Genomic DNA, 14,734 nt, shown 5'->3' on the forward strand with positions numbered 1-14,734 from the left:
CAACTTGGCAACTTGTTTGCTTGTAGTTATGATCGTATACAACCCAATACATGGAGCGGAGCTTATCAATGTTGGGGAAAAGAAAACAGAGAATCTCCAATTAGAACGGCTTGTCCACCCGGAATTTCGGATGGTTTAGTGAGTAACTTCGAGATCAAATGCTTTGATGGTTGTGCAAATCCACACTTAGGTCTAGCTGCTATTGTTTCTGCTGGACTAGATGGCCTTCGGAACCATCTTCAGTTGCCTGAACCTGTTGGTAAGTGTCCTGGTTTCAATAAATTATCTAGAGCATTACTATTTATAATCAAAATGGAATATTAATGGCACAACTATTCAAAATGATAAGTTATTCTTGGCTAAAAACTTTTTCATATCCATGGGTTTGGGTAATGATGATATGTGTCGATACACATCGGTGGTTGGTCTCCCACTTTATTGCAGTTAAAAAAACAAAACAAAACAAAAGCTTGAGATTATATATATATATAACTGATATGGTTGACATTTTTTGAAACATTGGATTTGTCCTAATCAGTGAATTTAAGCTTTTCGATTTAATCACTTAATATGTCATCAAATAATGAGCTCTTGAACTTTAAAGCCTGAGGCTGCAATTTTAATTTGTCTCCATGTTGGTTCTTGTGATTTAAGCCTGCACTACATGAAGTGGTGTGTTAAGAATATGTTTAAAACATTAAATCTATCCCAGCTTTTAGGTCTGATGGCAACTTTATTGATTTTTTTTTTTTTTTAAGTCGAGTAAATTGAATTAAAAGAAGCATAAGCAACGTTGTTGCCTTGAACCCATTTAAAGATGAATGGTGCTTTCTGGCCCCGTTTATATTTTTATGGTCCTTGAAGCTAAGCTAGCTCAAAAAAGTTGCCTAATACCTTATAATATAGCTTGATGGAGAAGTACTCCTTAGGAGTACAGCGGTCAAGACATTCTCTTTTTATCCTTCAATGAGTGGATTCGAACCCTGGTGTTTCCCAACTTTTGAACTTTTAATACAACTGGATGGAGAAAGGAATAGAAGTCTTAGTGGATAAGGTTTTTAACTTTTCATAGTGCCATTAGCCATTTAAAAAATTTATGAAAACGGGATTAAATATTATGATATAGTGGAGATGGACATTCTCTTTTGGACTTTGAATTTTTGTGAAAAGTTGTGGCTTGCTAAAAAAAGATATAGTAGTGATGGACACTTGTTACATGCTTTTTAAGTGACTGTGGTAGACTAGTTTCCTGATAGTTCACCATGGTAATAACACATTAGTTTTTTTTTTCTTTTTTTCTTTTTTAAAAAAAGAAACGATTAGTTCCATATTGAATGAACAAAAGATGTTAATCTACCCTATGTTCTTATAGGAGAAAATAAATAAGGTCTCCATATGTTTACCTTATCCCGAGAGTTAGATCCACCTGCAAGAGGTGGATAGCCTTAACCATATGTGTTAACAGGGAAGCCCAAGGGCTGTTCCCGACCCTGTCAGGGGAGATGCCAACCATTCTCCTTTAATCGAACACTACCTTATCCCGAGAGTTGTAATTCACTTGATAGAAATTATTAATAACTTTAGTAAATAAGCAGATTAACTTTAACCACCTTGAAACTACATGTGGAGAGTAGTTTGCTTTAATAGAATTGTAGGCCTTTGAATGTTATGCTATGCGATATATAATATTTTTTTTTTGAATAGGGATATTATCAATCTTGACATTATACCTTCCACATGCTTATGTGGTTGTGTTTTCTCTTTAGGATCACATGATATTTTTTATGTGTATGCAAAGTACTCCAAAAAATTCTATGTTGTACTCTAATAACAACCTGGATCATATGGTAAACAGATACAAATCCATTTAGCCTTGGTTCAAAGTTCCAAAGGTTGCCACAATCACTTTCTGAATCTGTAGAAGCTCTGGAAAAGGACAATATCTTGACAGATCTTATAGGTGAAAAGTTGGTGGTTGCCATAAAGGCAATTCGCAAGGTATGTATGCAATTTGACTTTCACGGGTTATCTCATGGTATTGTTATGACATAATTCTTTTCACTTATATTGCCTCACCATTTAGATGTATTTTGATTCTTTTGATCAGTTCTACTTGTTGTAGGCCGTAAATATAATCATAACCATATATTTTATCCTATATGTGTCCATGCCATGGCTTTACCACCTATCTCCCTTACATTCTAAATATGATAAACAAGAGTCGTCACATAGGAAGGTTCTTCAAGCAGTTCAACTTATACTAAAACATTCGATTTTCTCTGTAGAGTCCTCTCTCGCTACTAGTGATGTAGGATCCTCAAGTGAGTTCATAACAAAACAGGAGAGTGATAGGTGGATGAAAAACTGTTCTTGTGAGATGGTCACATCGTTATCCCAAGGCGTTCTTTCTGGTTGACGTAGAGTAAGCATGTCTCCCCTACTACCACAAGAGCTGAATAATTGATTTTTAAAATGGATCAAGTGCGAACAAAAGTTGTGGGAGTTCGCGATCTTAAGAAAGCATGTCTCATCTTGAGCTTGACACGGTTTCAGTAGGTTTTTTTTCTTTTTTTTTAGATCTAGAGGTGATTTCATTTCTTGGATCTTATTGAAGGGCGTCTTTATTATTTGGCAATGACATAGAACTTGGTTTCTGGATAACTTCGGCACCTTCACAGTTGTTTCTTCAGCTCTCACCAAAGAAGTCTACCTCAGTGACAGAAGTCTGAAAAGAAATCCAATTCCCACCTCAAACTAAATTATTCTTTCTTTGCAAAACTAGTGGAGAGATACCAACCTACCTCTTCCTGTTCTTTTTCCCCCAATCTTTGGAATAACTTGCTAAACCTCTTCATTTCAAATTTTCAGCCTTCCTCATCCAATTAGCTAGTACTTTGAACAAGTGTTTTGCAGCCATGTGCTAAGGTTATTTCAGCATTTCAGTGTTAAAGAGAGCTCTAACGACTGCATATGGACTTTCCAATTTTATTGAGTTCCTTCTGTCTTAAGTTTAAGTTCATTCTTACCTATATAATCCCGTTGGAGGGAGATTTTTGTGACTCCTTGCTCCCTCTTGTAATTTCATTATCTTGAAAAAATGCTTAGGCTTTTAGAGATCCATTAGAAGACTGAAAATTTGTGATACTCTAATGGTTTTGCCCAATCTAGTATTTAATTCACACAAACCACATTCTTTTGGTCTGTATAGTTCCCCGCTTATACGGACTGGACTGGGTTGGTTTACTTTCAACGTTTGTTGCTTGATTCTTAGACAAGCATTCTATAGGTGTCTTTCCTAACCATAGGGATTGAATATTGAAGTCATGCTAATATTAGCAGATCTGTGAGTAAAACTAAGTCTATTGTTTCCTTCTCAAGTTCCATTTCTCTGGAGTGACAATTTAAGCGTTAATGCTTCACATGCTAATTCTACAAAATACTTGAAAGATCAAGTGCTGTTCAACATGTTCCCTGTAACAGACAGTCGATATTCACCTAACCTCTTTTAATCGTTAATTTAAGTCGTCTACTCTACGGCAAAGTTGGGCCGAAATGTCCTTAAGCTGTAATTATATGGCTGTTTTGTTGGCTCAACACTCAGTTTCGTTGTAGCTAGACTGTTAAAGATAGATAGATGATGTAATTATTCACTAAGTCAATAAGAATAATTTAATTTTCAGCCAGCATAGAACAGGTAAAGGATCTGTTTGCATGAACTTTTGAAGTGCTTCAAAACTCTATTTCTTTTCATTCAATAACATATTTTCAACGCTTCAAAATCAATCCCTTTGTGATCACAAATTATAAAAAACAATGTCATTTGCAGGCGGAGGTGGATTACTACTCACAGCATCCAGATGCTTACAAGCAACTTATACACCGCTATTAAGGAGCAAACCTATACCCCACTATCTACTTGCATTTCTAGTGCGGGAAGATCTTTTCAAAAGTTTTAATAAGGATCTGATTTTCTCCCATTCCCTTTGCCTACAGGTCTCAATTCCTTTCTAGTGAAATCATTTCAAGGCGGTTTGTAATAAGGGTTTTATTTTCGTTTAACCCCTTCGCCGATTGGTCTCAACTCATTTCCACGTGTATTAGTAGGTTGTTTATTTCACCTACTGTCATGTTTCAATAAAAAAACGAAACTTTTGTTCTATATAAGTTTGTCTTCTCTATAAAAAATATATGCGCCAAGAGAATGTATGGATAGGTAAGGCCTGGAAGAATTGTTAGAATAAAGGGGAGACGAAGAGATCATTTTGAAGAAAATGGTATGTGAATGCATTAAATTGGGGAGTGGTTTTAGAGCAGGTAATCTTAATATGCTTCATTTGTTATATTTGATAGCTATTTTATTTAAAAAACCAAACTTATAAATACTATTTCTAGTTATTAATTTCTTTGTACCCTTTATATTTTCGAAATATAAAGGGTTTCTAATTTTCTCTTTCTAGAATTTGAACTAGACATGGTAAAAATAAACTGTGAACAAAAATGTGATAGAAAAGTGTGAGTTTCATGACTAAAAAATGCATTTCAATTCTTGATAGTTTAATTCTTCTTCACTTTCTCAATTATTGAACTAAGAGAGTCAAGTTGTTATCTTAATTGGTATAATTATAAATTAACTTTTATAACTAGATTTGAATGGTTCAAAGGGAGATCTCATTCAACAGTAAACATAACTTTTTTGTAGTATTAAACAATAGCAACTTAGTATACACTAATAATGAAGACTATAATTTCTTTGTTTTTTTTTTTGAGTAAGAAGATTCAAATCTCAAATCTTGAAACAGTATATCCTAAGTATCAACGATCAAATTGACCGATAGACAGTCGAATTGTACATAACTAGAAAATATAGCCTAACTAAAACCAAATGGTTGGTTTTTGGTGTCAGACTGTGTTAAAACCACTCCAACAGACTAATGTGCACGTTTCACTGGTGGTTCGCTAGCGAATTATCGAAGGATAAAAGAGCTATTGGAGAGTGAAACTAAAGGAAATAAAATTCCACGCTAACACCTACCTGTAACTTCAACGGCATTTCTAGGTATGTATAAATAACAGTAGAACAAAATTGTAGAGAATTGCTTGTTCTTATAATGGTAAGAGCAAAATTGTGAAGGATATCTTACAAACTCTCCCCAATGCCTACTTTGCTAAACCTCGCAGATTTCACCTCCGCAATGTAGTAAGGGCTCAAAAACGCTGTCCATCGAGGCATTCCCAATACATTGTGTGATCTTGGTGAGCCATCATCTTACAATCTTCCGATATCTTCCTGAAGAACTGCACCCACTACACAACGTGCCTAAGTAAGAAGTAGGAGCCAAGCAAGTGGGCTAGTGCATTTACTTGTTCTTTTTCTTTCTCTTTCCTTCTCTTATTTCTGTCCTAGTCTCCAAGCGCTTTGAACTCTGGGAACGGATTTCTTGCAACTTCAATTTGGCGTCTTGAAATAGTGCGTCGGATCTCATGGCCATTAGTTGCTGAAATGACGAAAAGAAATCATTCAAAATGTCTATCATGGAAATCAAGTGCAAAAGGAATTGAAACTGGAACACAAACCTTGAGATGATCCATCGCTGCTAAGTTGAAACCAATCGTGTCTTTGCATTCCTAAGACATTAGATGTTCATCTTGTCACTGAAGCACATATTTTGCTAATTCAACTCTATCATGCAAAACATACTAAATTGTGTGGTAGTTAAATACTATAGAAACTTGGGGATCACTTGTCAAAAAAAGAAAATTGTAAACGCAACTCTCACCTAAATTTTAGGGTTTTAATATATCTTCGGACACGGGCATTTCAAGTCCTCTTCTAGTTTCCACTCCTCTAAACTTCTTTTGTTATTATTCTCTTCTCACGATCAAGCTCATTTTAGTAATTTGTGCGGCTTTTTGGTCTTTCATGTCTTGTGGAAAGTTAGTTTACCCTTGCGTAAGGAATGATAGAAGTCATTAACCATAAGTGAATAACGTTGATGTAGGACATCTTGTGTCATTCTTGGATAGCTCTTAGTTCTTGTTAGTTCTTTCACTTTCTTGTCTTTTCTTGATTTAAGTAGTTGTTCAAACCAAACTCTCTCTTTTCTAAATCTTTGTCGGTTTTGAGCTTTATTTATTAGCCTAGTTACTGTCTTGGCTAAGTGGCTGATTAGTTGAGATTAAACCTTGTAACTACTTGGGTTGAAGCTGTTATCCATCCCTATTTACTGGCTCATTGCCTCTTGTCCTTGTCTACACCATAGTTTGTCATGATTCCATGAAGAAGCCCTCACATCAAGAAACAAAAAGGTGATCTTTCCTTACACGGTACAGCCACACTAGAATATTTACCTAACATCATTACTTTGAAAATGCCAGATGAGGCCATAAAAATGAGAAAAATAGAGAGGGAAAACAATGTATAAAACATTATAATAATCGCAGGAGTACCTTGATTCTAGTGTAAAGAATGTCCCTTAGAATAGTTAATGCAGGTCTTGCAGCAGGGGTAGTAACAAGCTGATTATGGTGTGTCTGCAACAAAACTGTAGATATCCTGCAAATGAGCTCAACCTGTAGATATCACATAAACAAGCATTCATTATTATAAGGCCACTTGTAGAATAGTACCAACTACGCTGGTTAAACAATAATTTGATGTGGCACCCAGATGTGGTGATGTCCCGTAAGTATTCACACAAATGCCAGACTCTTTGAACTATTTAATCTATGATTTTATAATAAAGTCCAATTTATTATGCCATCTTTTCGGTGATTCTAAAGTTCCGTATCAGGTGGTGATGACCAAGAAATACAAGCTGACACAGCAATCTATAAGAGTGGCAAAAACGGGTAACATGTATATTCATGTACCACTGAGCAGTAAGCTTTTCCAAGTCATTACATCTTTTGGGAGTGCAAAAATCAGCCAATCTAAACAAACAGAGCACTATTCATCATTACAGAAAGTTAATATACATACCAGAGATTGTGCCGAGATTTCTTTTTTTCTTTTTTTGAAATGGAAACAAGTCTCTTCATTAAAATAATGAAATGAGACTAATGCTCAAAGTACAAATATAGATATATTCAAAAGTACAGAGAGCTAAAGTACAAATATAGATATATTCAAAAGTACAGAGAGCTAAGGTTTCAAAATGACGTTACGAAAGGATTCTATAGTAATAAAAAATGAAATTACGAAAGGATTGTTAAAATGAAAAAGGAAATTGAATAACACTTCAAGTAATGCAGTTGAGTGAAGTCATTGAATCTCTTCATACTACTAGTACTAGTAACTTCATTCATGCAACATCATCCTATGTTCTTTCACTTTTTTTTTTTTTATACCCGTAAGTGTCCAAGCCAGCTTACGTATATCTCGACTAATCTCACGAGACAATCCACCTGACCTTATAACATTTGGGTGTCAAGGAAACTCGTAAGAAATTAATTCCTAGGTAAGGCCACCATGGATTGAACCCTTGACCTCTTAGCCATTTATTGATACCATATCTCCTTTTTACCACTAAACCAACCCAGGCTGGTTATGTTCTTTCACCTTATCCCTAAAAAGCTTTAACATAATATGTGAAAGTACCAAGGGCATCTTATCCCAAAAAAAAAAAAAAAAAAGTACCAAGGCAAGAAAATGAATAAATAATAATAATAAAATAAAAGGAGGAAGAGGCAATTGAGGGGTCTTGTAAAAGAATTATGAAAACATTCTAGGACTACCTTGTCAGGTTTGGAAGTCCAATCTTTCAAGTAAGATAGAAGCTTCAGAGAATCTGAGAACGGTAAAGCCTGTAGAGAAACAAAATGGCAATGAGGCTTTTAGTATTAAATACCGAACGCAAGGTTGAAACTAGAAATTGCAACCACTAGAAGACAAACAATATATGGTACAAACATGCCAAGAAACACCAATCTCTAGTCCATCTTAGAAAAACATTTAAACAAACAAGGAAAAAGCAAAAAAATAAAAAATGTATAACTACACATACACACTCAAGCTTAGCAAGAATAAGGATAACAGTTTTGCATAAGTAAAAAGCTTGTGTATGAATATAAATAACCACTGTATTTTTAAGGTGAGACAATAATGATATCTTATGAAAAATGGCAATGCACTACTATCAACAAGAACTAGCATTGATATACCAAGACTTAAAATTTGCGTGAATGAAACTGAGCATGCTTGATTCATAACATACTAGTAATGTTTGCTCCAAGTCATTTGTGTGAACATTTGAAAGGGCACGGAGAACGTAATCAGATGGTGATAGGCCAAGCATCATAGCATTTGGCTCAAAATGAGAAGCTTTCCCATTTCTTTTCTCCTCCTAAATACAAAACATTATATCACTTTTTTGTAAGATGCAAAACATTAAATCATAAAATTCGAACAAAGTTTGCAGACCTCATGTTCAGCTATACGCTTGACCTCTGCCTCTGCCATGTCTAGAGCATCAATTATCAAGTCTGTCGCCGAAATAGTCTCTTGAGTCTTTTTCCCAGCCAAAGCAACATCACCCTCCTCTGGAACTTCTTCACTGGGCACGTGCTTGTTCTCAAATGCATTGTCAAGGTCGGCCTCAAACATTTCTTCCAGTCGTTTTTCTTTCTCTTCCTGAAATTCAAAAAAGAATCCAACGCATTGAGAATTGTATATTCTTATTATTACAGGAGCATTCTAAACATTAAAAAACAACATTAGTGGAATATCATTCATTAATAGAATATCATTTGATACTTTTGAAGAAACAAGTGACTGCACCTCTATGAAAAATGGTTCTTCAGTTCGATCCCAGCGACGTATGGATCGATCATGAGATCCTGTGACTATGAAATCACCACGGTTGCTGATAGCAAGACACCAAACATCAGCATGATGTCCCTCAAGCGTTAAAAGTAACTCAAATTTGTCGGCATCCCAATACTTTACAAGGCGGTCCTTTCCAACACTGAATACATAGTGAGTTTTCTTCACAAATTGAACAGCCATGACACTGTAACCAGAAAATTACAATCAATAATCGACTGGCAACATTTTCAAATATAAAGACATATATGTTGAATGCATCACCTATCTGAATGAGCAAAAATAGACTTGTGACAGTCACCAAAGTCCAAACCCCAAATCTTTAAATTTTTGTCTGCGGAGCCAGTCACTAACAAGTCTCCATCTGATGAGATATCCATACATAGCACAGGTAGCTTGTGACCATATAAAGTACGGAAAACTTTGAAGGTGTCCATAAAGAAGACCTAGAATGGAGAGAACAAAGAAAAATATATCAACGAACTTGAAGCAGTAATCTGTAAATCCCTTTGGTTTTATTCTATAAGTGTGTGTGATCGACATACTAGTTAAAAAAAAAAAAAGGAAAAAAAAGGAAAAAAAAAGGAAAAAAAAAAAGAAAGAAAGAAAGATGAACAGTCAGTGGAAGTAAAGGTGTATCGATATGACTTATCTCTTAATAGAAACCCAAATATTCAACATGTTGAAGCATGTACATAACTTAATTTACTGTATCTCATTAGCTGAAACTTTTGGGTTGATTGGTAATTTAATATAATATCAGAGCAGAAGGTCTAGTTCAAACTCTTGTAATGTCACTTTCTCCCCGATTAATATTGAATTCCACTTGACAGGAATTCTACAAATTTCCAAGTCCATAAGTGAGGGGGGAGTGTTTAAGTATTTATATGATTAAATTTATTGTAACTCATCAGCTTTAGCTTTTGGGTTGGTTGGTGATTCAATACAATTCTTGGTAAGTGAGATATTTAATTTAACCTCTAACAGTGTGCTTCTTAGGTACCCTACCACGATATCCCAGCTCGAAGGTCAAAGAAAGCCTTATTTAGGGCAGTCCAGATGCAAAGAAAGTCATTAACAAGTGAAGTGGTACAAAATCATTAACAATGCCACGTGACAAGAGGTGACTTGACTTGTGTAAGTAAAACGTGAACAAAGACTGATGCAAAGAAATGTAAACATCACCTCCCCTCACGTGAACTCACGCTGTATCAAAAGCAATACTCAAGAAGCTGCTACAAACGCACAATAAAAGCTTTTTTTTTAAACTAGAGATTTTTATATGATCACAATCACAAAATAAAAATAAAACAATGTAAAAATTGAATGACAAGGAAAACTTCACCTTCACTGTGGAATCCAACAGCGCTGCAGCAACATATTTACCATCAGGACTAACAGCAGCCACAAGAACATCATCATTCATCTTCATACTCCTCACAAAGGTTACAGAAAGGGTTTTAGGGTCCTGTAAATCAGATAACAACATTAGAACATCACAACACTTAAAAATGCATAGATTCTAAATTTCTAATGATGCCAAAAAGCCACATATAAGGCCAAATCTATATATATGGTGGAAATAAATTACACGGAAATTAAAGGAAGACATCACATTTATAAATCCAAATATGAAACCTTCTCCTTTTTGGGTCTTGACGTCACAACATGTCAGATAAGTTGTATAGAGTCATCACAGGTCAAGTATGAAACCTTCTCAATGTCAAATAGTTCATTCACACAAGATAATTGAACTATAAGTCTGAGATCTACCAAACCTAAATATAAAGCAGCCAGGATCATAGGCAAAGATCAATTTCAAGACAAAGCTAAAATGTATTCTTACGGAAAATTAAAATATCTGCAACAACTCTATCTCATGAATATTCTATTAAAAGAAGCTAGGTTTGATGTTATGGTTCGAATTTGCTAGCTAAAGCTAGGATTTCGAGTAGCTCTGCCACACGTGTGGCACTTATGGACCAAACGAAACGGTAGATTTTTTCGAGATAAGTCTCTTCTGTTTGACTCCTTTTGTAATCTTGTAGAAAAGAAGCCTTCTTGGTGGATCTCTTTACATTCCAAATTCTTATGTAACTACAGCATCTTGATGATTATCGGTGATTGGAAAGCACTTGTCGTGTAGTTAGTTTTTTGGAAGGGGGTTTCCTCAACCCAGCCCTTAGGCAGTTTTGCCTATTCTTCATTTCTTATTTTTTATATATATAATAAATATTCTATCAAAAGCATCTACTCCAGGAATCATAATCTAAAGATCCAAGTAGAAAAACTGCTCCGAAGTGAAAAGATATTATATCAATCTAAAATTTGAAAACGTGCACAGACAAAAATTGATTTTTCATCAAATTACAAGCTACTCAGAAGAAGACATCTCAGAGATGTCATTTTGCACCACACTACTTCAGGGACAAGACCCGTCTTATTTGAACAAAAGTTTTGATTTTATAAAAAATAAATAAATAAATAATGATCCTATTCATGAAAATTTTCTTGAAGTCAAAATAGGAAAACATGGAGATCATGAGAGATGAAAGAAGAGAACATACTTGATCCGATTTTTTCTCAATATGATACTCCCAAAACTTAATGTCATGGTCAGCACTAGCGGTGACAAATCCATTTTCATGCGGTAAAGCCACAATTGATCGTATTGAGCCACCATGAGCTTCTAAAACTTCGACACAACTGCCACTTGCAATGTCCATAATTTCTATAGCCCCACTTTTATTTCCAACAAGTGCATACTTGTTTTGAGGAATAATTAAACCACACAGCCCGTAGCCAGAATCAATAGTACGAAGACAAGATCCAGTACTTGGATTCCAAATTTTTACAGCATTGTGACTAGTGGACATCAAAAGTGAATTATCAGAACTAAGTGTTACACTCCTGACATCAGAACGGTGCCCCTGGAGTTCAATACAATGTAACTTCATAACTGCACTGTTTTCAACTGAATAAAACTCCAATAAATTATTATTCAAAGATAATGCTAATGTGGACAGCGAATTTTTTGGAATCAATGGACAGAAAGAAAAGGAACAAATTTTCTTGCTAGCCCGAATTGTGTGGAGTAGCTTAAAGACATCGGGAACTGTAATCATGGAGCCGTGTCCTTCTTCTCCAGTAGCATGGTTTATCTTTCCATTTTCTATTACATCCTCTTCTCCCTTTCCAGCTTTCTCCTTTCCTTTCTTCCGATTAATACGACGTTTTGCTTTACGCTTAGCTTCAGTTTCGTCCAAAACATTGAATAACTCAACAGTCTTTCCTGCCACTTGACAGGCTAACAAATTTCCAGACTTATTAAACCTTACAGTAGCAACTCTATCCTTACTTTGTCGCATAATTTCACCAAACTGTTTTAGAACTTCCCATTTACTTGGAGTGGATTGATCTCTATCCTTCTCGGTCCCATTTGTATTTGATTCATCAACAGACTTACCAGCCACCAAATCATGTTTAGTTGTGAAAAATCGAAGTTCTTGATCAGCAGATCCAGTAACTAAAAACCGCTCCTCTGGATCAAGGTCCATTGACCAAATTTCACTATGATGTCCACCAACTATTTGCATACAATGCTGTGTTTCAAGATTCCACACCCTTAAAAACTTGTCTTTGGAAGAACTGACGAGTTTTTTACTTGAATCTAGAAATACCAGATCAGTTACCTGCATAAAGAATAAGGAAAAGACATAAATGGACAAAGAAATAGCTACGAGAATGACAGGCCTCTTAAATGATTTACACATGCCAGAATATAGTAATCAACTGAATCAGGCCTAAAAAGAGGGGGAGGGGGGAAAATCCTTCGACAGGCAACTATATAGTTAAAATACACTAATCAACTAAGTTAAACTTAGAACCTAACTTGAACAAGATATGTTCCATAGGTTGAACAACCATATCCTTGAGTTCTACGGAGACAAGAACCTAAATCAACTAAATCAGAATTAAGTTGAATGAAGGGAAGAGGCCAAGATTCTTAATTGAGTGGTTTAGAAATCTTAACAAAATTTGTTGCTGGAGAAGTGTATGGCACATTGAATTTTTTAGTAATGTGGGCACAATATTTCAAGTAAGAGGTTGATAATATCTGCCATTTTGTTAGGAGAAAACTCAACTGGACAGAAAACGGAAAGCAGTAGAAGACTTGAGCTCTACTTTCAGTGTACCAAGTTAAGCTAGATAAAGGAAGTTATTCTTTTGTATCAGAGAATCGAAGGGGGGAAAAAGAAAAACAAAAGAGCTCCAATCAAATTCTAATAGTTGTGAACCTGATCACGATGGCCACGGAGGCGAAAAAGGCCTGCCTCACCAACAGCATCCCATAGTATAATATCGTTATCTTTGCTTCCAGATGCAAACATGGAACCAAGCTTGTTGTACCTAAGGACGGTAACAGCCCCTTTATGTCCATGTAAAGTAGTCTCACAGGTTCCTTTGTCAGCATCCCAAATTCTTATACTACCATCAGCATATCCACTGGCGATCTGTAACAATAAAAAATAAATAGACAATGAATGGAAATTCAGCTTCCCCATTATAGAAAGTCAGCCAGCGCCAAAATACTGCTGTGTTTATAAATGGCATCAAACCTCCAGCCAGTTCTTACTAATTATAACATGCATAACGAGCACAACAGCAAATGAATTTCAAGTCCTACGTGTGTTTTTTATTTTTTTCAATCGACAGAGCAATCTGTGCTTCCAAACATGCATGCATAGAGAAATTCAAATAATGACAAGGATGAAATCTTATAAAATTCAAAAAGTATTGTCTTCAAGATATGGTCACTATCACTAAAGAGTAAACTTTCGGCTCGACAGCGGGAAGAACTTCTATTTCAATAGTTTTCTGAAATCATTTGAACTATAACAATTCAGAGTACTGACATCCTTGATTCCATATTCTGTAGTAGCAATCTCAAACTTTGGAACTCTAAAATTACTTTCTCAATTATTTTCGGAATGCCATTAGAAAATGACGTACCAGGAGAGAAGGAGCGGAGGCGACAGCCGTAACAGCAAGAGAAGGGCCACGAGAGCCCTCAGTAGGTGTTAAATTCTTGGTGCAGACACCTTGACGAACATTCCAGACTCCAATCTTTTCAAGAGCTGGAGCTATGAGATGCTTTCCGGAACTATCGTAGGCAATATTGGAATCGAGAGAGACGATCACTCCGAAAGCCGCCGCAGGCTCGTATCGGAGGTAGGCCTTCACCATTGAGAGGCCGTGGAAGACTGAGTGTGGACTTGACGACGAGTAGCTGCAGAAGAACGTGGGGCAGTTTTACGGCTGCGAGAGTGGCGTGCCGGCGTTCTACTGCAGCAGGGATGCAGGAGTATGGGCGACGGCGGGAGGGAGAAGAAAGAAAATTGTGGAAGTTTTGGACAGGCAAGAAGGACCGGAGGGTTTAGTCGTTCAATAGTTTCGTTTTTAAGGAAAAAAAATACAAATTAGTAGACTATAGATTAACATGTGCGATATTTATTTTCTCTTTTTTTAAAAAAAAAAAAAAAAAAAAATTGTTCAGTATATTCTTTTATTCTTCAGTGTCAGGGTCTAGCTAAGGTGCATCTCGACTGATTTCACGGTCAATCTACCTAACATACGAATGTCAAACAATTAACTTTGAGTGTCAATAAAATTCGTAGGATTTGAATTCTAGATAGGAGGGATTGAACCATGACCTCTATTCTTAAAATTAATATTCATTGTTCTACCATGTACAAAATTAAAAATATTTAAGAAAAAATATCTTATTATTTTTTAGTTTTGAAAAATATGTGCATTTAATGAATCTTTTAAAAATATAATTTCTTTTACAAGTCATCACCACGCCAACCATCTAGAATATATATTTTCAAAACTAAGGATGAGAATTCAAAT

General features: G+C 35.6%; 2 protein-coding genes and 1 non-coding gene across 3 annotated transcripts in view; 1 reads left to right on the forward strand and 2 right to left on the reverse strand.

Moving 5' to 3' along the window:
• LOC120073263 (protein fluG) overlaps window positions 1–4,164 on the forward strand; it is a 30,065-nt gene extending 25,901 nt beyond the window's left edge. The window contains exons 16-18 of the mRNA XM_039026002.1: window positions 27–259; window positions 1,856–1,998; window positions 3,827–4,164. Coding sequence (XP_038881930.1) covers window positions 27–259; window positions 1,856–1,998; window positions 3,827–3,889 — 439 coding nt within the window. The 3' untranslated portion in view covers window positions 3,890–4,164. The remainder of the gene's footprint in view (window positions 1–26; window positions 260–1,855; window positions 1,999–3,826) is intronic.
• On the reverse strand, window positions 1,405–1,531 carry LOC120074822. The gene has a single exon (XR_005481103.1). It is a non-coding gene; the product is annotated as a U6atac minor spliceosomal RNA (small nuclear RNA).
• An 865-nt stretch (window positions 4,165–5,029) lies between the features above and the next one.
• LOC120073313 (WD repeat-containing protein 3) lies at window positions 5,030–14,282 on the reverse strand. Its single transcript, XM_039026079.1, has 12 exons — window positions 13,835–14,282; window positions 13,120–13,335; window positions 11,389–12,513; window positions 10,167–10,289; window positions 9,086–9,267; window positions 8,777–9,008; window positions 8,420–8,629; window positions 8,214–8,342; window positions 7,735–7,803; window positions 6,448–6,570; window positions 5,575–5,625; window positions 5,030–5,495 (listed from the first exon to the last, which is right to left on the reverse strand). Exons 1-12 carry the CDS (start codon window positions 14,066–14,068, stop codon window positions 5,358–5,360), a joined length of 2,832 nt encoding a protein of 943 aa, XP_038882007.1. The 5' UTR covers window positions 14,069–14,282; the 3' UTR covers window positions 5,030–5,357.
• Window positions 14,283–14,734: the final 452 nt, after the last annotated feature.

This window comes from Benincasa hispida, chromosome 3, assembly GCF_009727055.1.
Source record: "Benincasa hispida cultivar B227 chromosome 3, ASM972705v1, whole genome shotgun sequence".
NCBI classification, from domain to species: Eukaryota; Viridiplantae; Streptophyta; class Magnoliopsida; order Cucurbitales; family Cucurbitaceae; genus Benincasa; species Benincasa hispida.

What these genes read in the sequence shown, in the direction of transcription:
- LOC120073313 (XM_039026079.1), bottom strand. Translation starts at nt 14,068, where the DNA reads ATGGTGAAGGCCTACCTCCGATACGAGCCTGCGGCGGCTTTCGGAGTG. An exon ending in ATTTTTGCTCATTCAGATAG is followed by an intron (nt 9,009 to 9,085) that starts GTGATGCATTCA and finishes TTCTGGTTACAG; the next exon opens with TGTCATGGCTGTTCAATTTG. An exon ending in GGACTTCCAAACCTGACAAG is followed by an intron (nt 6,571 to 7,734) that starts GTAGTCCTAGAA and finishes TGATATCTACAG; the next exon opens with GTTGAGCTCATTTGCAGGAT.